The sequence below is a fragment of the Monodon monoceros genome, unplaced genomic scaffold, assembly GCF_005190385.1.
Source record: "Monodon monoceros isolate NGI ecotype Baffin Bay Population unplaced genomic scaffold, NGI_Narwhal_1 Super_Scaffold_4, whole genome shotgun sequence".
NCBI lineage: Eukaryota > Metazoa > Chordata > Mammalia > Artiodactyla > Monodontidae > Monodon > Monodon monoceros.
Genome location: NW_021703781.1, coordinates 68,455,741 through 68,479,513, shown reverse-complemented (window position 1 = coordinate 68,479,513; position 23,773 = coordinate 68,455,741). Strand labels below are relative to the sequence as shown.

At 46.0% G+C, this 23,773-nt stretch overlaps 2 protein-coding genes across 3 annotated transcripts in view; both read left to right on the top strand.

Moving 5' to 3' along the window:
* Positions 1-4,519, top strand: part of HSPA12A (heat shock protein family A (Hsp70) member 12A) — a 162,117-nt gene extending 157,598 nt beyond the window's left edge. The window contains exon 13 of one of the 2 annotated variants that reach the window (XM_029201221.1): positions 265-4,519. In XM_029201221.1, coding sequence (XP_029057054.1) covers positions 265-902 — 638 coding nt within the window. In that variant the 3' untranslated portion in view covers positions 903-4,519. The remainder of the gene's footprint in view (positions 1-264) is intronic. The other variant, XM_029201222.1, reaches the window with a different exon arrangement.
* Positions 4,520-7,338: 2,819 nt separating this feature from the next.
* CUNH10orf82 (chromosome unknown C10orf82 homolog) lies at positions 7,339-11,515 on the top strand. Its single transcript, XM_029244777.1, is given in 5 exon segments — positions 7,339-7,393; positions 9,689-9,823; positions 9,826-9,906; positions 11,323-11,354; positions 11,357-11,515. Coding segments are annotated over 5 exon segments (462 nt in total).
* Positions 11,516-23,773: the final 12,258 nt, after the last annotated feature.

The following is a 23,773-nucleotide window of genomic DNA, read 5'->3' as shown; positions in this document are numbered from 1 at the left end:
ACTACGTAAACTGATCACTGTCTAGCTGTTAAAATAGGTTTCTACTTAGAAGTAGCTTTGGTTTTTATTCCTGAGCATATTGATGTACAAACCCCTCCTTTCTTTAAAAGATTGGCTCTACAAAAATATTCCGTTCAGCAAGGTCAGACTAAGCCTGTCCTCCAGCTGGCCCAAGCGGCTTTGTCCATTCTCCACATTCTCAGGCCACCCAATCCCCCCCTGGCTTTTGGTGACAGGTCTCTGTCCATTACTCTTCCCTCTCAGGGGACCTGTTTCAGAAGCCGGAAGTGTCCACGGTCAAGTTCCTCTTCCTGGTGGGCGGCTTCGCCGAGGCGCCCCTCCTGCAGCAGGCGGTGCACGCTGCCTTCGGCGACCAGTGCCGTATCATCATCCCCCAGGACGTGGGCCTCACCATCCTCAAGGGCGCCGTCCTCTTCGGCCTGGACCCCACTGTCATCAAGGTGCGCCGGTCCCCGCTCACCTACGGGGTTGGGGTGCTGAACCGCTACGTGGAGGGCAAGCACCCGCCCGAGAAGCTGCTGGTGAAGGACGGCACCCGCTGGTGCACTGACGTCTTCGACAAGTTCATCTCCGCTGACCAGTCCGTGGCCCTGGGCGAGCTGGTCAAGCGCAGCTACACCCCGGCCAAGCCCTCCCAGCTGGTCATTGTCATCAACATCTATAGCTCTGAGCTCGACAACGTGAGCTTCATCACCGACCCCGGGGTGAAGAAGTGCGGCACGCTGCGCCTCGATCTCACGGGGGCCAGCGGCACTGCCGTGCCCACCCGCAGGGAGATCCAGACCCTCATGCAGTTCGGGGACACTGAGATCAAGGCCATGGCCGTTGATATAGCCACCTCCAAGAGTGTCAAGGTTGGGATCGACTTCTTAAATTACTAACTGGCCTTCCCCGCCGCCTGTCCCCTTGGACTCAGCTCACCTGCATCTGCTGACCTCAACCCTGACTGTTCTTTCCCTGCCCTTGACCCTAGCCATCACCCGTCTGAATTTCAGCAGGGAAAATGAGAACAGCCAGGGCTAGAAATAATTAGGGATTTTCGAGGGCACACTGGAGTCAGAAAAACTGTTGGCAGTGAAGATGGAGGTTGGGAAATAAGGAATTTGAGGATCCCAGAAAAGCAGCTAGCGTTCATAGGTACGAAGTGGTGAAACCCCACCCCCACCCCACCCCACCCCCGCCGCCCCACAAGGGAATCAGTACATTTCTGCAGCAGTGATCGGGCTTGGGTCGAAGAGATCTCCCTTATGTAGAATTTAGGATGCCCTATCGCGATCCTTCCAGATTTGAAATAAGATCTTTGAGCCAGGAGGAGATTCTTCATCTCTCTTGAGACTTTTCTTTTTTACATATTTTGGATGGCAGTCGCTATAAAATGCCATCCATCTGCAGTTAATTTCTTTTCATCATGGTGTGATTAAAAGTGATGATTCACTGGGAACTTGGAGGGTTTTTAGCTGGTGGGAGAAGACTGCCTACACTGGACGCTATTTTAGGTTCTCATAATTTAAATTCCAGAAAGGGTTAGTGAAGAATAACTGTAGCTTCAGCTAATCCACTAGGATTTGTGAGTGGGAGAGCTGACACCTCAGCTTTTCAGCAGGTAAAAATTTGCTTCGAGGAAAATGGATATTGAGCTAGTGACATATCCCAAATTATATGCTGTGATAGAACTCCCCAAAGGCCAAATCCTGATTTCTGAATTCATTAGTAATCTGCGTTAACCTTCGTAGGATTCTGTGTGAGAAAATGAAGTTGCAGTTTGCCTCGTTCACATCACCAAGCCCGGGAGTCCGGAACAGCCCCTCCCCTTGACAGGCACACGTATTTTAAACTAACTCCCTCCTTCTCCCTGCTTGCCCTCATCTCCCTAAGAGATTTGGCCATTTATTTCCACATTTTGAAAAGAATACGTTGGTGATCCCTGGGCAGAGAATCTGTTTAACGAAATGTTTCATTTAAAATCTTCAGTTTTAAAACTAGAACTGAAGATTCTATCTGAAGGCATTCAGAGATCTGTACTTAGTGAATGAAGCTGGGTTTTTTCAAAGCAGATCTGTGGATCTCCCGCGCAAGAACTGCCTGGGTGCTTCTGAAATACAGGTTCCTGGATTCTATCCCTTTTATGAACTCAAGTCTTGGAGAGGGGAACCAGAATCTGCAATTTTTAGTAAATGCCACAGGGGACTGTGGTTCAGTTGGAATTTGAAAACTCCTAACTTTAGGGTTTTGGAAAGCTGGGGCACAGACCAGAGCCTGCAGCTTCCAGTTGGGTTCCCTTAGGGAGTGAGCCTACAAGTGAAGAACCACAATCCCACACGTTGCCCTCTTGTGAGTGGGGCTGGAGCTCCAGCTGGCTTGGGGATGGCACTTTTAACCTTCACAGGAAGGGCCTGGGGAGGAAAAAGATTGGAAGAAAGGCAGCCTAAGAATGGGGCTGAGGAACCAACTGGTGTGTGTGTCCGCTCTCCATCCTTCCCGACTTGCAAAGCCAGTCTTCAACATTCACGAGCCAACTGAGGAGAAGAATCAAGAACCTGACTCAGCCCATGTGATCTGTTCAAAGCTGTCTTTTCCACCTGCTGGAGTTAATTCGATTTTAAATCGCCAGAGGCATGCATAATGAATGAGGGGAGGATGGATGACTCAGCCACTAACTTTGAATGCAACTTGGATTCACAAACCCATTATCACAGCCCATTATCATATGCAGATTTTAAGTAGCATTTCCAACTTCATTTTAAGTGTCTTCTTTTTCACATCGCTTGCTGCAGAATTCCCTACTAGAATGTGAAACACTGACAAACCCAGAACTAGAGAATGCTAGTCACATACTTAGTAGCGGGGTTTCGCATCGAGACACAAATGTGTGCTCTAGGGTTCTCTTGCTGCCTGCTCGGCTTCAAAAGCTAAATGTTATGGGTCTTTCTTTGGTGTTGCCAGCCATACTCTACAAACAAGACTTTTCCATTTAGTTATAAGTAATATAATTTTATGTACATATAATATTAGAAAATTGTACAGAATCTTGATTTCTACAATGTGCTCTTGTTAAAAAAAAAAAAAAAGGGAAAATGCTCTTTGAATTTTGTTGATGACATTGCTGCCTTTAAGTTTCCATGGTTTCATTTCTTAATTGTGCTTACTAGACATTGATTTGTACTGATGCTGAGCTATGGACTGTGTGTGCAGACTGAGCAACAGAGGTGCCTAGGGTGAGAATCCTCTACGAAATAGACCGGCTGGATTGACAGCTCCATCAGACCTTTCTACACACACATCCTTCCCGAAGGTTCACAGTTTATATTTAAAGGTGCACAATAATGTATCGATTCTCCTGAACTGTCTCTGAGAGCTGAACATTCTGGTTCTGTAAGCCATGTGACTGTGCAGAAAAACCTCAGAAAACTCTGTGTCCCTGCAGGGTTGTCAGCGTCTCCTTGTGGGGCGAAGCAGTCACTCTGAAGGCAAAGTGGGATGTTTTCAGGACACCAGCATCAAAGGAAGGAATCAGGTGGTACACAAATCCAGCTTTTCTACTGGATTAGGTGTAAGTGTGAGTAATAGAGTCAAGTCCTTTCCCTGGCTAATGTAAGGCCTTTCCCATCTGGCATTAAGGATGTCTCCTTGTCTACCATTTCTCTTAAATGAAATGGTTGAAATTTGCAATGTTGGCAAAAAGATGACGGAGAGGGGGTGATGATTTTACTGGATTTTCTTCTGCCCCAGAGATGCAGCCCTGATAGTCAGACTTCTTAGAGGGAATCCTCAAATCCACCCCTTCTCCCCTTCCCCCCCCCCACAGAAATATTCTAGAGTAAGAACACTGGATAGGTACACGTGGACACATTTTCTAATCTTAGAAAGTTTCTAAAAGGCCCGTTGTCTTAACGCATTACTCAGTTGTCCCTGGCATATTATCTGAGGTTCAAGTTTCTTGGAAGCAGAACTGTCAAAGGGTTTCCTTTGTAACTTCCCTTTCTGTACACAGCACGCATTAATAAATGTTGAATGTCAGACAAGAATGTCAGATGGACAAGAGAGGAAAGAGGAAACATACAAGCGTTTCTGCAGACCGATGGCTAAGATGAATCCAGATTACAGAGCCTGCCCTACCCCTAGAATGTTATTTAGATCAAGTTTAGCTTTTAGAGTCCAGGTCTGGTTAATTGCCAGGGTGGCAAAGAATCGCATGCACCTATATAAACAGGAGTCAAAATGCATTATTAGCTGAAGACCGAATCACACATTGTAGAGATGAAATAGCTGTGATGAAGCTGCATATTTATGCTGGGAAATGGCTGAAGTGGGTGACTAGTATAAAAGTTGTTGGCCATAACATCGTATCTCTTATCTGCTTGGAATATGGAAATATATTCTAAAATAACAGCCACTGGGGTCTTGTTCACTATAAATTCGAACTTCACAGAACTTGGCAGCAATTCACAATTTGACTGTATCTGCAAACTGTCTTCACAGATGTCTAATAAAGCAAAACTCTGGATCTCATGTGGCCCAGACTTTTTTTGTGCACTCTGAATTTGTAAATGGAATTATAGATAACATTACTGACTTTCCCCTCTATCCCATCTCAGATGGAAATTGATTTTCAGGTCTTTTCCTAGGTGTTGCAAGCTTTATTAACTTTCATTCCAATAAGACTGGCTCCTCTGTTCAGTGGGAACCAAGCCTCCATTGACATCCACTAACCCCTTTTCCCTTGAAGCCAAAGAAAGCAGCCTTGCCAGAGAAAAGGCAGATAAGCCACAGTGACAACGGACAACTCCACTGCACCCAAATGAAGGTCATTAAAAAAAAAAAAAAGCAGAAGGCCAAGGACTGATGCCTTGTCCTGTGGTATCCTAGCAGGCACAACTAGCTGGCCGCTGCATCTAGGGCCTTGGGTTTATTCCAGGCTCTATGTCTGGGTCACCCTCCACAGTTGGCTCTAGGAGTTTCTGGATAGTCTGAGGCGGGCCCTAGGACCTCGAGGGAGGTATAAATGGGTTCTTCCTAAGTGGGTAGCTGCACCAGCTTTCATCTGAAGTTTAGTTCCCATGAGGAGAGGTCGGGAAGGCCAGGATGTACAGTCAAACAAATGTGTATTGCAAAGTAGAGCCAGCAGGCAGTCTGGCTGCCGTTTCCTCATCTGTAGGGAGCGGCTGGGACTAGCCGTCTGTAAAGGCCACTCAATCCCTGGATCTGGGTCACACAGTGGGCATCTTGGTTTTGTCGACTTAAAAAAAGTGCACAACGTGAGAGTTGAGAGCTGAGTTTCACTTGGGACAAAATGAGGGCTATAGTCCGGGACACAGCATTTCAGATAGTTGTGAGAAACTGCTCTGAAGAGGTGCGGGGGGAAGTCAGTATATATGTGATTCTGGTGAAGAGGGAGTACGTGCAATCAGGCACATATTTTTTGCAGAAGGTTTCTGCTAGTCGTGAGGAGCGGACGTCACCGTGAAGGATTTTAGTGCTTTTCTAAATACGAGGAGATGCAAGAATTAGCCTCATAAAATAAAATCGGCTCCTGAAAATATCTAACTCTCTGAAGACCTGTTGGGCCAGTTCTTCCCAGAGCACAGAGTGCCTCTTTTCTGCTCTCCACCCTGAACTCCTTTCAGGGGGTGTTGAAAGTCAGCAACTTCAGCAGCACCTGAATTAATCCTTGTAGATGGCAAGTGCCCATGGCAAGTGCCAATTTGTAGTTGACAGTTTCAGTCCACTGAGATGAAGGCTCATCTCCCATAAAATGAGGACGGTTAGAAGGAGTACGGCTACACCTTCCCAGCATCCTTCATTTTGGTGCTTTGTCCCTCTCTGCCCGGCTACCTGTCCTGGCCATCTGGAGATTCTCCCAGTAAGAGACACGAGGCTGGGAGGACAGGGGTGTGAGAAGCCCAGGGGAAGCCGTCTGGGACACAGGCCTCTGCTTCCCTCCCAGGCTGCTTCCCCCGCCCCTGCCAAGGCCTGTTCCCGCCAATCCTCTCCCCCCAGCCCAGGCCTCCCCAGTGTCTACATCAGAAAAGGCGGCTTTGACCCGGATCCCTTCGTGTACCCCTCCCCACAATTTCCAAACCCAGAGCGGCCTCGCCTGGGTGAGACCGTGTATTCAGAACGGAGAACAGCTTCGGAGGCAAAATATTCTCCGGGCAAACCTCTGCATCTCACCCCATAGACCGACGCTGAGCGAGTTCACTCGGGTTCACCAGTCGCCTCTGGCTCCCAGGGCCGGACTTCTCCAGGAGGCCAAAGGGTGATGAAGGCGGGAAGGGCGGGGGTGAGGGGGTGGGGGATGGTCCGACTCCGCCCCTTCCCCCCTCCCGCCCCACCGCGGTCGAGGTGAGCTCAGAAAAGCCGGGAGCCCTGGTGGAGGCCGGGCCAGGGCAGGAGGTCCGGCGGGGCCAGGATCCAGGCCAGCCCAGGTGAGGACGGGGCGGGGGGAGGGGGCGTGTCCGCGCTTTCTGACCCGCTTCCCGGCCACACCCCCAGCACACCCCCTTTCCGCGCTCTTCCCTTCAGCCTCCTCCAGGCAGGCCTCTGGGCTGGGTCTGCAGCTGCGCAGCCGGCCACGTACCCGCGGCACGCTTCTGGGCAACATAATCCTGCCCCTAGAGGGTAGACGTCTTTCGGTCACACCTCCTTGGGCACAGGGACCTTCAGACAAGTTACTTAACTTCTCTGTGCCTTATTTTTCCATCTGTAAAATAGGGACTCAGGTAGGAACTAACCCTCAGGGCGGCCGTTAGCGTTTCACAGGAATGCAGTCCTGTCTTCAGCCGTGTTGTAGCAGGTGTTCTTCAAATGTCTGAACTGTTTAAAAAATTTCCATCACTGCTGAGTAAACCTTGCCTGAGGCCCTCCCCTCCACCCCTGAGGCCACTTGTCCTGGCCACAAGGGCATGACTTTTGAGAGAGGAACTGGCTTGGTAGGGTAGGACTTGGAAGCATCAACAGATGTCAGATGCAGGACCTGGTCCATTTGGGGGCACCACAGGCCATCCCAGGAGGGAGAAGGGGTCTGGCTCGGGAGACAGCATCCACGGAAACAGGCCCTGTTCGGTCCGCGCCCCGCCGCCCCCCGCCCCATCGTGGACTCCATGCCAGCCTTTGCAACTTCTGATCCTTTCCAGCCACAGTTTACTCTAATTCTTTGCTATGTCCTGTACATTGCATGTTTAACAGCATCCTTGGCGAATTGTGGTGCTTTCTCTCTGTCCTAATCCCTGGGCAAGGTTATTGACGCCCAAGGGCTCTAGCACATGCGCAGTGAGTTCTCCAGGCAAGGACTTCCCTCCATTAACAGAGAGCAAAATCATGGAGTCTTCCAAGACCTTCATGAGACACCTGCCAATCACACCAGGCTACAGTGGTAAGTGGTGATGTGCCCTGCAGGGGGACCATGGTCCTGATCGCTGTCCCTGCCTTGCCCCACTGTCCATGTCTGACCGGCTTATTGGACCAGTACAGGCACTTTAGCTTTTAAGAAACTTGCTGAAAGTGTTTCATTGCTGAAGATGGCAGATAACTGGGTTCTGATAAGTGGGGAGATATAATCTAGGCAGATCTCCCAGGACATGGCCTGATATGTAAGAAGCGCTTAATTAATGTCTGTTATATACATTTGGACCAGGATAGACACAATGAATAAGCTGAGGCTCTGTCCTCCTTCCCAAGTTGTGCTGTTCTCATGAACTAGGGCTGTCCTTATGGTCCCATTTCTTCCTGTGTCCGCTAGAGGGATGGTGACCAACTTTTTTGGTTTGCCGGGAATGGTCCCAGTTTTAGCACTAAAAGTCCTACATCCCAGGAAACCCCTCAGTTGTTGGCAAACCAGGACAACTGGTCACCCTACCTAAAGGCTTTTCCTCCTCAGGCTTCCGAGAATTTACTAAGTCACATCCCTGTGGGTAACAAACCTGGTGGTCCCCATAGGCCCTCTGCTCTCACATATAGGTATTCTTGGTGGGGAGAGGCATGGAGAATATTCCAAGGTTGCCCATCCTCACCCTGGTCCTACTGGTTGGTTAAGAGAATAGGCTTTGGATTCTAATAAACTGAGATTCCAATCTCTCCCTGGCCATTATCTATGTGACTGTAAGTAAGTTACTTACCTCTCTATGGTAAGTAGAAAGTTCTATTAAATGGTTGTATTAGTTTCCTAGGGCTGCTGTGTAAAACAACAGATGTCTATTCTTTCACAGTTCTAGAGGCCCAGAGTCTGAAATCAAGATGTTGGCAGGGCCGTGCTCTCTCTGATGGCCCCTGGTGTCCTTGGTTTGTGGCAGCATCACTCCGGTCTCTGTCCCCATCTTCACATGGCTCTTCATGTGGCCTTCTGCTCAGTGTCTCTGTGTCTGTGTGTCTCAAATCTCCCTCTCCTTTTTCTTATGAGGACACCAGGCACTGGATTTGGAGCCCACCCTAAATCCATGATGATCTCATTTCCAAATCCTTAGTTACGTCTGCAAAGACCCTATTTCCAGATAAGTTCACATTCACAGGTACCAGGGGTTAGGACTTGGATAGGTCTATCAATTCAACCCGTTACATGGAGTAGGGATAGATTCCTCATAAGACTGTTGTGAGGATTAAAGGAGCCAGCACACATAGCCTATTTAAAATATCTTGGCCCTTAGCAAGACTCAGTAAGGGTAGCTTGTATTCCTATGTGTGTGTGTGCATATACGCAATCAGGTAAAATCTATACAGATCAAAGTAGACCCTGATGGAGAAAAACCTCTGTGACAGGGCCCCTGGGTGTCTACGATCTCCTCCATGATGTTAGGGTATCTTTTAATTGTCCCAAAACTGGGGAGACTGGATAGTGGGTGGAAGACTTCCAACACTGTCAAGAGCAGTTTAGTAATTGGATTCTTCCAGAGGAGGTTTCTTGCAGGTGCACAGGGTGAGGGTTGCTGCTCTCAACTCTGGGGCCAGGTTTTCTGGCCCTGGGGACAAGGGCAAAAATGGTGGGCTTCAGTAATGGGATTTACTTATTTATTTATTGACAGTTTAAAGCCAAGTCTTAACCAGTTTCCCCCTTTGCTCTTTTAGAAGCTGGTCTTAGGGCAGCATTATAGTACTTAGGGTCCAGCATCCAGTTTAAATAAATAGTTGTGTTTTACCCGTACTAATTGTAATGATTACATGTTATTTTGTGGGAAATGGTGAAAAATTGTGCTCGGGGTGGGTCTCACAGGTAATGAATTTACCTTTTTGTGTAATAGGTCTCTGCTTTTAATAAGCCTGCAATTTCCCGGTGGTCCGACAGAAAAGAGCCCCAATTGCATTTGGGAAGTGTTAAAGAAAATAAGCTCTCTCTCTAAAAAGATGAATAATTTCAATTACTCCTTTGACTAACATTTTGGTCCATTAAATGCTTTCCCCATTTGCCGTTTGGGCTGACATCAGGGGCTTTGCTATCAAAGAATATTACTGTCATTGCCTTTGTTGAAACGGGCCTTCCCTCCCTGCTCCAAGGTCAGTTTTTCATGGCCTTGGGAGGGCCCGGCCACAGTGGAAACAACAGCGCGGCTTGTATTAATGGCCTTTGGGAAAATGCAGTGTTGTCGGCCAAGGAAGAAACGGCAAGGGGTGGGCTGAGATTCTGGGGGTTTGGGCAGGTTCTGAATCCCTCGCTGAAGGTCGTGATCGGCTCTTGCAGGCTTCGTGCCCTACCTTAGCTGCCAGGGCACCTCCAGCGAGGACAACATGTCCCACTGTCTGAAAATCTTCCAGGAGAACACACAGCGGAGTAAAGACCAGCTGGAGGACTTACGCTGCACAGTGGCCACTGCCCCGAACTAAAGCCCGTCTGCTCACAGGAGACGGTCCTGTGGACCCTGCACCAGTATTACCGGCGGTACCGCCCCTTGAGTTGGGGTACCGGCTCCCAGAAACCAGCCCCCCTTCACCCTGGGCCCAAGCACAGGGCCTGGCTGTCTTGCTGAGCTGCGACCGAGGGCACTGGGTCCAGCACAGTTCCAGGTCCCCAGGCGTCCGTGCAAAATGGAGAGGCCCAGTTTCTTAAAAGGAGAAAGAAACATTTCTGGGGGAGAGGGAGACAGGTGGGGAGGAGGGTGCTAGGTACTAAGCTCCCTGGGCAATCATCACAGAGGTTCAGAGAGCAGCTGTTGTCTCAGTAGGTACCGCTTTTAGTTGCTTTCTCTGTGCTGGCTACCGTTATTTCATTAACCACCCACGATGACCCTATGAAGTCGATACTATTATTCCCACTTTAGAGCAGTGTCCCTTGTCTGAGGTCAGACCTTGGTTTGAACCCAGCTCCTTCAGGTGCTGGCTGGGCGGGAAGGGGTTTTACACTGAATAACAGTCACAATAACAGTGACAAAAACAACTGACAGTATGATTGTATAATGTTAATAATCACAACAATGATTTGTCCTAGACTATTTTTAAGGCCTAAAGGCCTATAAGAAAAGTAATGGACTGATTGTCTTTATTATTATTACTGTAATTGGGGACTTTTCAAGAACACACGCTGACTCACATGTTTGGCGTGCTTTTAAAAATTTCCAAGTCATTACAAGGAACATCTGCCTAAGAGTTGGGATTTAGCCCAGCTCCATGAGTATTTGCTATGTGACCTAGGGCAGGTTGCTTCCCCTCTCTGGGCTACAGTTCCTTCATCCAAGGCAGGGAAGGATGGACTAGACACTCCCTAGGGTGCCTTCCAGCTTTTAGGTTCTGGGACTCAGTGGCCTAATTCAATTCTTACAGCAACTGAAGGGCAGTTATCTTACATCTCACAAATGTGAAATTGCTAAAGGGCAGCCAGCCGGGCAGCTAGAGCCGAGTCTGCTGTGCTTTCTCCTGACCTGCGTGCTTCTCTTGATTCCCTTATTCAGATGGTCAAAGAGCGTTGTCTGAAGCTTTTTTTCTTTTTTCTTTTGTATTTAGTCTGAGAAAAGAGTGGGATCTGTTTAAGAGCAAGAACTTGGGAATCAGAGAGACCTGGGTTTGAATCCTGACCCTATCCCTTCCTTGCTATGTGACCTTGGCCAAGACTTTCTTAACCTCTCTGAGGTCTCAGTGTCCTTCTCCACAAAGTGTAGGTAATAATGGCACCAACTCCTTATGGTTTGTAAGAGAATAAAATGAGAGCCTATGCAAAGCCCTACCAAGATGCTGGCACGCAGCATCAACCAACCATTGGTAGCTGCCCTCGTCACGTCTAGGGGCCTAATGCTTCCCCTGGGGCTGATTGTTGGGGTGCCAGCTAGCTTAGGAGCATCGCCCACTGTGTGGCTTCTCAGGAAGCATGGCATCTTTTTACAGAATGCAAATACATAACGAAACCTCTTCAGGAGCCCCCCCCATCCCCGGCTGGGCAGGCTACCTGCCGAGAGCCAGGGTCACTGAATTAGGTTGTGCCACGCGGCACACCGTCATGGCCAGAAACTGCTACAGGGACTTCCTGGACGTCATGGAGCAGGCCAAGAGAGCACACCTGAAACCATATGAGGAGTAAATCTGGCTTGTAACTCAGGTAACAAGAACGAGGGGAAGAGCAGATCTCAGGCCAGGGGTTTCCAGATGCCCCCAGCCCAGCGCTAGGACTGTTTCTTTTTTTGGTGTCTCTTTTGTTTTACAGAAGGCGCTGTGTTTGTAATTGCAGGACTTGCCAAGTAGGCAGCCACGTCCTGCTCCCAACCTGTGCCCAGCAAGTTCCAGAAGCCTTGCTTCTGGTCTTTGCTGGTTTGCAGGGAGAGGCTGGCAGTAAAAACCAACTGGGCCCCCTGTCCAGGCAGCAACCTAAGGCTCAAGCATGCTGAGGAAGGGAGATGGTAGGGCACTGCATGGAGTGGGGGGCTCTCGTGGCCTCAGTTTTCCCTTCTGTAAAATGGAGATGATGATCCTTTAGGATAAATCGTAAGGATCAGAAATAAACACACCGTGCTCATCGGGACCTGCACAGATTATATTTATTTTTATTATTAATGAAAGGAATAACTCCATGACTTTTGTTCTTACTTTAGAATATATTGAGTTAGGCCTGCAGCACCTCCTCCTACCCCTTCTCCAAAAATGTTGCTGCATGAAAGGCTGCTGCCAAAGTATCCGGATTTCTCTATTCCAGGTAAGGGAGGACTTTCCCTCCTTCCTGCTGGTTTTAAAAAGGGGATGGTTCCAATTTCTCCACATCTTTGCTAACGCTTTTTATTTTCTGCTTTTTTTTTTTTTTTTGATATTAGCCATTCTAACGGGTGTGAGGTGGTATCTCTTTATCATTTTGATTTGCATTTTCCTAATGATTAGTGATGTTGATCATCTTTTTTATGTGCTTATTTGCCATTTATACATTTCTTTGGATAAATGTCTATTCAAGCCCTTTGTTCATTTTTGAATCAGTTTGCTTGCTTCTTTGTTGTCAAGTGTATAGAATTCTCTATATATTCTGGATACTAATCCCTTATCAGATATACAATTTGCAAACATTTTCTCCCATTCTGTGGGTTGCCTTTAGATTCTCTCGTACACTGTAGATGGGAATGTAAAATAGTTCAGCTGCTATGGAAAACAGTATGGTGGGCTCTTGAAACAATTAAAATTAGAATGACCATACACCCAGAAATTCCACTTCTGAGTATATTCTGGAAAGAATTGAAAGCAGGGTCTTGTAGAGATATTTGTACACCCATAATTATAGCAGCATTATTCATAGTAGTGTAACCCAAGTGTCCATCTAAGGATGAAGGGATAAGCAAAATGTCATCTATATGTACAACGGAATATTATTCAGTCTTAAAAAAGAAATTCTGACACAACCTACAAGACAGATGAACTTAAAGGACATTATGCTGAGAGAAATAAGTCTAACAGAGAAAGAAATAACATATGATTCAATTTATATGAGGTACTTAGAGTAGTCAAAATTAAAGACAGTAAATCAACAGTGATTGCGAGGACTGAGGGGAGGGAGAATGGGGATTCTTGCTTAATAGGTGCAGAAGTGCAGTTTTACAAGAGAAGAAGAGTCACGGGGATGGGTGGTGCTGTTGTTGCACAACAGTGGGAATGGACTTAATATCACTGAACTGACACATAAAAATAGTTAAGATGGTGAGTATTAAGTATGTTTTAACACAATAAAAAAATTGTTTTCTAAGTAGAAAAAAAAAAAGCGGGTGGGATGTTCGCAGTAGCCCTTCTGCCTCGCTGGGCCACCTGCCTGCAACTTGTGGGGCTGGTTTATCTTCCAGGTGCTAGGTGTCCTAACCTTGGAAGAGCCCTGATGGAGGACCCCAGACCTCCGGTGAGGTGTGGCTGCGCTCAGAGGCCAAATGTGTTATGCAACGGGAGGATTTATCTAGAGCCACTCTCTTCAGTAAAGGGCGTGGAAGGGTAGAAGTGGAGAGCCTCCCAAGGAGAGGCACATATTAAGGGGGGCTCAGAAGCTCACCATTCTCACCTGAGAGCCCCTCACACACCCCAACCGGCACGAGGGATATTTCATAAGATAAGCGTCCTTTTCACTGCCACCTGCACCCTGACCGGTTGGTGATAACATGTCATTCACAATAAAGGCCGTTTATTGTCACGTGAGAGTAAAGAGGATACACTTCTCGGCATGCTGCGGCTTCTGTGGATGTTTTCCAGGTTATGTTGACCTTGCTGGGTGGGGCCCAGCTCTTCCCGATGCTGAGGTAACATTGCACACCTGGATCGGGCGCTCACTGAAGCCCTAGCCCGGCCATCTAATGAGTCGGCCCCCATCAGCCACCTTGGGTTGTGGCATGGCAGTCCCCAACACTGGCACAGGGCCATGCCCACCCCAACCCTGCTGTTTCAGAATCCCAGTCCCCAGGAGAGCCCTGGCACACCAGCTGTACTGGTTTCCTAGGGCTGCTGTAATGGTACCCCAAACTGGGTGGTATGAGACAGCAGAAATTTACTGTCTCGTACTTCTGGAAACTAGAAGTCCACGTTCAAGGTGTTAGCAGGGCCATGTGCCCTCTGAAACCTTAGGGGAGAGTCACCCCTTGCCTCTTCCCCACCTCCTGGGGGTTTGCTGTCAATCCTTGGCAATCTTCGGTGCATAATTCTAATCTCTGTCATCATGTGAATTCCCTGTGTCTCTGTGTCTTCACATGGCTGTCTTCTAATAAGGGCACCAGTCACACTGGATTAGGGCTCACCCTTCTGCGGTATAACCTCATCTTAACCAGTTACACCTGCAACATCCTAGTTCCAAATAAGTCACATTCTGAGGTACTGGGATTAGGCCTTCAATATATCCTTCTGCAGGGGCAGAGTGGGGGGGACACAATTCAACCCATAACACTGGCTGACCTTTTATCACTGACAGGCACTCTCTCTGACTTCACTCTGCAGCCACTGGCATGAAGAATAAATCAAAAGCAGCTCCTGGGGCAGTGAGGCCATTGTTATCAAAAGACTCAAAACTGCTGGGCCAAAAGATGAACTGAGCCACACCTGAGCGTTTTTCCCAAGATGAGAATTTTCACCTGGGCTCCCTGGCCCCCCAAGTTTCCATGGGTGGAAATCAGGAGTCATATCTTGGATGAGAAAAAAGAACTGGAATGAGAAAAAAGTTACATGTCTGTTTCACTAACCTCCAAGTGAAATATAATATTTCCTTTGTTTATGAGTGTAGGCAACAAACCCCAGCTGTACCTGTCACCTTAACCCAATAAAAATCCCAGATCTTTTCACATCATGTGACATTTGTTGCAAATAGCTTGAAATAATGTTAATGTTGATCAGTACTTTATAATCACAGTTGTCATTGGAGCTACCATGTCTACTCTCTAACATTGTTCTTCAACATACGTATAAGCAAACACTTATATGGCTAATTCACAAATTTGTTCTTTTTAGTATTTTGATAGTATTTCAATATAATTAGCTCCCTTTGTAATCTCATGTATTATACTTTATGCCTTTAAACACACTGTTCTGAGAAGAGGTCCATAGGTTCATCAGACAGCCAGAGGGTCTGGGGCACAGAAATGGAAAGGAACCCTGTCCTGGGAAACAACAAAAGATGTGTGTAAGGGGTGGTTGTCATACCAAACAACACCCCAAACCCAATGGGGTGTGGCATTACAATGCATCCTGTTATTAAAAGATAACGTGATAGAGGAATGCTATTGGGGAAAAACATTTCTGATGCAGTACATGAGAAAAGCAAGACCATGAGACAGGACAATAACAGCAAACCCATGTGTACACACACACACACACACACACACATCACTATAATCCTGTTTTTCTGTTTAAAAACAAGGGAGGAGTGGGAAAGGGAGCTAACCCATAATACTAACAGTGATTATTTGGATGATGGTGCGATTGGTCTTTTTTACTTTCTTGTGGTTTTTTCAATTTTCCACAGCCAACGGGTATTGTTTTCATAATCGGGAAAAAATGTTATTTTCCTTATTTGAATTGATAAGATCCTTATTTGAAGTGATTAAAAATCTCTTTCAGAGATTGCATGTTTAAAGAAGAAAGCCATGACTCAACAGAAGTTAGCTGCATTCTCTTTAAAGGGCCGGGACCAAGCTCAGTGAACAGGTGGGATTTTTTTCCAGCTTTCCTAACACCCTGGGAGAGTGATCCCACAGCCTCAGGAAGGAAACCAGGAGACAGATCCCTCACCTGCCCAGGGCCGTGTGGTCCAGGCTGCTGCATCTCTGCTGGCCCCTCAGAAATGAAGAACACAGGAAGCAGTTCTGCCTGCTCCCCTCTCCCACACCCATAGAGTTTGCAGATTACTGCTCTAGACCCAGGGTTTTTGAAGTCTTTGCCCATGAACTTAGGGGATGTCGGGAGCGAAACCACTTCTTGCAACTGCCTTCATCTTGATTTCACTCGCGGGCTCGAATCTTTTCAATATTTAAGTCACTAGCTAATTCCTGGCACTGACCTTTAAAAAATGACTTGAGCAGTAAAACAAAAACACAAAACAACAACCCAGTAACAGAAATAACAAAATCGAATAAAGGCAATTAAAAGATTGTCTAATAGTATCTAATTCTTCTATAACTTCATGATTAAGATTATCAAGTTCAATGTGCATATCAAACTCCTTTTGTTGAAACAATTCCGCATTGCAATTCTTTTCCTTAATCTTTATCCTTTCTGTTTCTCCCTAACCTGTAATTTCTAGAGCATCGTCTGTCAGGGGAGGGAGAGAGATGATTTTACTGCACAGCAAATTATCATTATTAGCACAAGCTGCATCTGTAATGAGCTCATTCTTGCTGCTAAAAACAAGTCTATTACCTGATAAGACAAAAATTCCCTCGATCTGGAAATGCTGAAGAAATGGAGGTTGTGAGTTTGTATGTTTTCTTATGACAATGGGGCCTTTTGTGGGGATAGTTAAAGTGCTCCTTTGGGGTCCCTTCTCTCTCTTTGTATTGGAGAATTGACAGTTTCCCCGGAGGTGGGATGATGGGAGGGGATGCCTTGGTTCCCTGTCCCTGTCCCACAGAGTGGTGACTGGTGGCTCCAAACAGGATCTCAGTTACGGCTTTAACCTTGTTCCAGCACAGCTGTGAAGCGTGTGGCCAGGAGTCAGACACTCCTTGAGTTCAGAGCTCAATTCTGCTTTTTTCTGGCTGTGTGACTCTGGGCACTTTCCTTAATCTCTCTGAGCCTTAGATCTCTATTTTGTAAGGTGAAATAACAGAAAAGCCAACCCAGCCTCATGAGTTATGAAGAGATTAGGCATGTAAATCTGTGCTCAGTAAATACTATCAATTACCATTGGGGTAAAGGGTCTTGGGGACATTGCTAGAGCTGACATGGGTTGTGGGTGGGAGCGTGATGAGCCCACACAGTGAGTTCTCAACAGAAAAGTGTTCAGAACCAGGGCTCCTGGCCCCTACTGAAGTGTCCTTTTCACTGCTGCACTTTTCTTCCAGGGATCCTAACCCTGCGAGGCAGGCAGAACAGGTGTAATTGGCCAATAATAAATCTGTAGCAGCAGCCCCGCTAATGTGCTCGCTTATGTCAGACTCTGGTCCTTTGCCTGGAATAGCTTATTTAATTAGTATTACTTAGTATAAATACTTTCATTTAACAGATGAGGAAACTGAATCACACAGAGGTTAAACAATTCACTTAGGGCCATTTTTCCCAGAAAACAATACAGGTGGCTCCTTCAAAGGCATATATATCCCCGACAAGAGCACCATGTCAATAATTGGACTCAAACTGGGTCTGGCTTCTCCAAAGGCTAAGAAGCATGTTCTCCACCTTTCCTGACCAGCCCAGGGAGCCATCAGGAAAATGCACTAGGTACTCCATGACCTAGAGGAGCTGGCCACTCAGCCCCAAGGTCTTCAGGCCTTGTTTCCGGTTTGTGTTCTGCTGAAGGTCACATCAAGGGCAGCTCTCCCCAGACCTCTCTGTCTGCCTGGGACATCCCCCTGCCCTCCACACTCCCAGAACCCAGCTTCGGTTTACCCCAAATCACTCCTACTTGCTTAAACTCAACTCAATTTTGGTGCGTGCGCGTAAAGTATTTTAAAACCTATTTGTCTAAGGGCATTTCTGACTCACGATTTGTGTGCACATTTATCACATCCGCAGCTTTGTGCAGTTTGGAGGTGTTTTGTTTTCCTCGGTTGTCCTCCTTTCCCTCATTTTACCTACTTTTGAACATTCTGAGGATCTCTTAGCCAGTGTCTGAAAAAGCTTTCTGTGAGGTTTATTGTCATGAATGCAGCATTTTGTCTGAGTGCTGCCCCAGCCTCTTCCCCTGAAGGTGCTCACCCTTTTAACAGGACATAAATCACTAAAGCCCTTCCTTCTAAACCGGGGGCTGAACACTTTTTCTGTAAAGGCCCAGATAGTCAATATTTTAGGCCATATGGTCTCTGTTGCAGCTACTCAATTCTGCAGTTTTAGCAGGAAAGCAGTGATAGACAACATATAAATGAATGTGTGGCTGCATTCCAATAAAACTTTATTTATAGACACTGAAATTTTAATTTCATATCATTTTCATGTATCACGAAAGATTATTTCTTTGAGTTAAAAAAAATTTAAATGTGAAAACCATTCTTAGCTGGAAGTCTGTACAAATCCAGGTGGCCCAAGGGCCCAGGTCACTGACCCTTGCTCTAAACCAGAACTTAACCCAAGGGGTTGATGCTAGCCAGGATCTAGTTGTAAGTGATTTATTTTGTAAGCAGTATGGGTCAAGCAAGTGCCCTCTTGAGAGAGAGACCCCTTGGGAAGATCTGGGGAACAGAACCCCCATGCACCCCAGAAAACTGAAAGTGTAGCTCAAACCCACTGCCAAGAGGGAGAGTGACCAGGGTGATGTGAAGCTCAGATTAGCCGGGAGAAAGCCTGCAATTGCTTGAGAGAAAAGGTAGAAACAAAGGCCTGTAGAGGCTTTTCATACCCTGCATTAAAGTTAAAATCTAATTTAGATGAAAATGGATGCATAGAAATTAACTGTGCATGCGAGGCTTTTGTTGTTAGGCTGTGTACCCTGTAATGATAGCTTTACCAAATTTATTCCCTTGGCTTGAAAATAAAGATGCTTTTTGAAATTTGATTTTGTTGTTTTACAAATCGTTTTAGATTTGTGAATCAGGCAGACTCCATTTCTGATCTGCCTCAAACAAAAACAGGGCATTAAAGTGTTTCAGATTCAATCAAAGGCTTGCTGTGAGCGGCACAATATTAAAGTAACAGAAAAATCAATTCAATTTTTATTTGGAACATGATTTGTCACAAATAGCATTCTAATAGATAACACCGATTATATGGTAGCAAATGTAAATTATATATACCGAGCTAACAACTTTGTCAGAGTCATCATTAAGGAATTTGACACATAAGCAGGAGAACAATAAATGTCAACGGAAATATATATCAGTTAGGTACAAATGCGATGCTGAAATGAGTGATGCTGGCACACGCTTATACTTATAAGTAATAATATGCAGTCTAAAGTAGCTTGCGTTTTCAAGCAAGATAAGTTGTCATTTAAAATATCTCATATTTCTGAAGGTCAGGAATAAACGGCACTATTAACATTAAAAGCTAGTAAAAGAAAAAGCAATTTGTTGTTCATTTAGCATAACATTTTATGAAATAGCTTTGTAAAGTATTCACATTATTTTTTCCCCTATGGAGTCTGAGAAGACAGGATGAAGATGCTCCGTTCTTAACGAAGAGCTTTGTATTGCGTCTTTGGTGCTGGTAACATCTTGGTTCAGTAAGATCTCTGTGGAATTACAAGGTTTGTGCCTGGGTGGGTAAATGCTAAGAAATAAAGCTGTTTACCTAAGGGTGGTCTCGGCTGGCTCCAGCAAGATGCTGCCAGGCCCTGGGTTTGGTCCTCATCAGTAGTGCCACTGACACAGGGATGACAGCAAGACACCGAGGACAAGTGGCAAGACTGTCCAAGACTGAAGATGGAGAGTTTTGATGTGACAGACACAAGTCCCCATGAGTAAGAGGAGAGAGGCTCTTGCTGTGTGTCTTGGGAACAATTGCAGATAAATCAGGATTTGAATTCAAATACAGATGGGGACGATCTTGGGGTCTTAGAAAACTTTCACCAGTGACCCCTCCTACTAGCCACAGGTCCCGAACTCCAAAGTATTGTAAACCACCCCCCTCTCTCCTTTTTCTCCTAAATTTGGATAAAAGATCAAAACTACCAAGAAATAACATTGACCAACACCATTGTAACAACCACCTGGAATTAGCAAAGATGAACATTTTGTCATATTTGCTCCAGATCCTTTTGTAATGACAAATAAATATAACACCACTGATAGAGGATTTTAAACGTCCTTCTTTTGATATGTTGTACCACATCTGCAGTGAGTAGTAGTATTTTGTGAACAGAAATGTACTTACATGGTAACCTCTCTATCTAAGTGGCATCTTCCTGACACTTGCTTTTCTCTTCAACAGGACATCTGGGAGATCTATTCATGATGATATATATGGACCCTCGCTCATTCTCTGTCGTTGATGAAGTTGTATTTTGGGTAATCAGAATTTCATTTGTATTCCCTCAATTACTAGTGAGATGAATCTCAAACATTTATGATTCAGGTGTCTCTTTGTGTGTTGACTGCTCATATCATTTTGTCCACTTTTCTATGTGGCTGTCCTTTTCTTTATGCATTCTGAATACAAATCCTTTGTTGGGTCCACTTCAAATACCTTCTCAGAGGCTGTTCTTGTCTTCAGTCCTGTCCTTGGTGTCTCTGTTACTCTTAAAGAATAGCTCAGGCTTCCCTGCCCCTCCTGCCTCATTTATTGGCTATTTATCATGTGCCTGGCACTGTACTGAGTGCTATGCATGCTTTGTCTTATTTAATCATCACATCCGCCCTGTGAGGGAGGGATACTGTTATTCCCAGGTGTGCTGAGGTTGAGAAGTGAAGAAGCCAGCCCACGTAGTACAGGGAAAGAGACAGCTGGGGCCAAGGCCGAGAACCTCTGTTCTATAATTTATATTAGTTTTACAGAGATCTAGGAAGTCTAGAAGGTCTCAGACAAAGACCTATTTCACTGCACCAGGTCGAGATTTTACATGCTGTATAGGGCTTCAAGAAAAAAAATTTAGAAAACATAAAGAAAAAAGAAGAATGAAAGAAAACCCCCGAAGTATTGAGCTCAGGCACTTTGGTTCTGCTGTGAATTCGAGGCATTCCTGTAAAGGGAAGGGTGGGCTCCTTCTGGCCTCATTCTCGGAAACTCAGGGGCTGACTCACCTGCTGTTCTCCTCAAGCCCCAGTCCCTGTGGCCATGACGCCATTCACAGAATTGCTCAGTGAAGCCATTTCTGGATTCTCAGAATCGAGCAGTGGATGGATACTCCCACTCTGCCCAACAGGTGTGCCCTCCACTGCCATCCTAGGCCCTGAAAGTGCCTCCCTCATCTTCCCACCAGCCTGTTTACTCACTGGGGCCCCAGGAATGAGTGAGCAGGTCAGCTGGGAGCTATTGGGAGGCCACGAGTGGGCAGGAGGCCAGCCTGGAAGGGCCACACTCTGCACAGGCCCCAGCAGCTCTGCCTGCTGTGGCACCAAGCCCCCCAAGAGCTCAGCACAGACTCCTACCCGCTCATTGGCCTTGAAAGAAGACCACGCAGGCTGAGGCTCTATCCTGCTCAGGAAGGAAAGCCGAAACCTAGCGCTAACCAGGTGCGAGGTAAGGTGGGGGGAGCCCTCCGGGCAGCCCCTGGGTTACAGCATGTGCAGAATCTTTGTATGAGCTGGGGCCCAGGTCGGGGTGTAGGCCCTGCTCCAGGCCCTCCCACTAGCTTTCTGGTTTTCTCCCAGGAAGAGGGGTAAGTTGGGGAGAATATCTGCGTACGACAGAACATTGCAATTTTCTTAATATTAAACAGTTCTTTAAAGTAAAAATTACATCAAAAAGATGCCTAAAATTGACACACAGTTTGGACAATTCACAGAAAAAGAAATACAAAAGGCCATTAAACACTGAAAAGATGTTCACTCTCATTCATAACAAAACAAACACAAATTACAACATAGGGAAAAGCACTTTTAGCGCCTAATTGACAAAAGGTTTGACAATTTACCACATTGGTGAGGGTGCAAAACACTCTCATGTTAGAACAAACCATATGAAATTGTCAATATTTGAATTTTTGGGCCCCCAAGAGCGGCAATTTGAATTTACAGTTCAACCTACCGTGTTGTTGGTTGGAGTGTAAATTGGACTGTACTTTGGCAATACTGATCAAAATAAACATCCTAAACATTTCTTAGACAAATTTGTATCATGTTAGAATATCATAAAAGGATAGTAGTTGCATGAATATTCATAAGAGGAAAATTTTATATGTCCATCAGCAGGGACAAACATACCACATCACATCCCTCAGTGGAATCTGTGAAGCCACACAAAGAATGAAGAAGCCCTTTCTGGACCATTAGAGAATAATATCAAAATTACCGTTAGTGAAAAAAGCAAGGTGAGAACGGTGCGTGTTGTATGCTTCCATTTGTTTGAGAAAAAAAAAAAATGGTGGGGTGGGGCTGGGGTGTGCGAGATGGGTACATGAATATTTATACATAGAATGTTTCTGGAAAAAACTCAAGTTGTCTCTGGGAAGAGGAACTGAGAGGCCCGAGGGCAAGGCTGGAAGGAAAGTACCCGGTGTATGAGCGCTCTTCTGCGTTGTTTGCATTTTGTGCCGTGTGCATGTAGTAACTTTTTTTTTTTTTGCGGTACGCGGGCCTCTCACTGTTGTGGCCTCTCCCGTTGCGGAGCACAGGCTCCGGATGCGCAGGCTCAGCGACCATGGCTCACGGGCCTAGCCGCTCCGCGGCACGTGGGATCTTCCCGGACCGGGGCACGAACCCGTGACCCCTGCGTCGACAGGCGGACTCTCAACCACTGCGCCACCAGGGAGGCCCTGTAGTAACTTATTTTAAAGCCCTTCCTCCATGGTGCAGGCAGGTTTCACCTAAATAATGCTCAGAGCTTGTCACTCATGCCACAGGCTGCTCTCACATGGGGTCTGCTCTCTCCCGCAGGATGCTGAAAGCTGAGTGGGCAATGTGTGGAAGCAACCTTTTCAAACAGGACAGAATTTCACTGTCTAAGGATATAAAATACATTAGGACAGGCCACACCAAGTGCCCTGAGAGAGATGGTGGCAGAGGCGGACCAGTGGGATGTTCTAGGCATTACCTGTGGCCAAGTGGTTCCAGCCCCCCAAATCTTTTCTGAAATGTGACCCCAGAACATAGAGAATGTCAAACTAACACCTCAAGATCAAACTAATACTTCAACATCAAAACAAGCCCATTAAAAATTTTATTATCATAAAGATAAAGAGGCTACCACATTTTTTTTTATCATTCTCCTTTATTTTTTAACATTTTTATTAGAGTATAATTGCTTTACAAGGGTGTGTCACTTTCTGCTTTATAACAAAGTGAATCACTTATACATATACATATGTCCCCATATCTCTTCCCTCTTGCATCTCCTTCCCTCCCACCCTCCTTATCCCACCCCTCTAGGTGGTCACAAAGCACTGATCTCCCTGTGCTATGCGGCTGCTTCCCACTGGCTATCTGTTTTACGTTTGGTAGTGTATATATGTCCATGCCACTCTGTCACTTTGTCCCAGCTTACCCTTCCCCCTCCCCGTATCCTTAAGTCCATTCTCTAGTAGGTCTGCATCTTTATTCCCGTCTTGCCCCTAGGTTCTTCATAACCATTTCTTTTTCTTTTTTTTTTTTTTTAGATTCCATATATATGTGTTAGCATACGGTATTTGTTTTTCTCTTTCTGACTTACTTCACTCTGTATGACAGTCTCTAGGTCCATCCACCTCACTACAAATAACTCAGTTTCGTTCCTTTTTATGGCTGAGTAATATTCCATTGTATATATGTGCCACATCTTCTTTATCCATTCATCTGTTGACGGACACTTAGGTTGCTTCCATGTCCTGGCTATTGTAAATAGAGTTGCAATGAACATTTTGGTACATGACTCTTTGAATTATGGTTTTCTCAGGGTATATGCCCAGTAGTGGGATTGCTGGGTCGTATGGTAGTTCTATTTTTAGTTTTTTAAGGAACCTCCATACTGTTCTCCATAGTGGTTATATCAATTTACATTCCCACCAACAGTGCAAGAGCGTTCCCTTTTCTCCACACCCTCTCCAGCATTTATTGTAGACTTTTTGATGATGGCCATTCTGACTGGTGTGAGGCGATACCTTATTGTAGTTTTG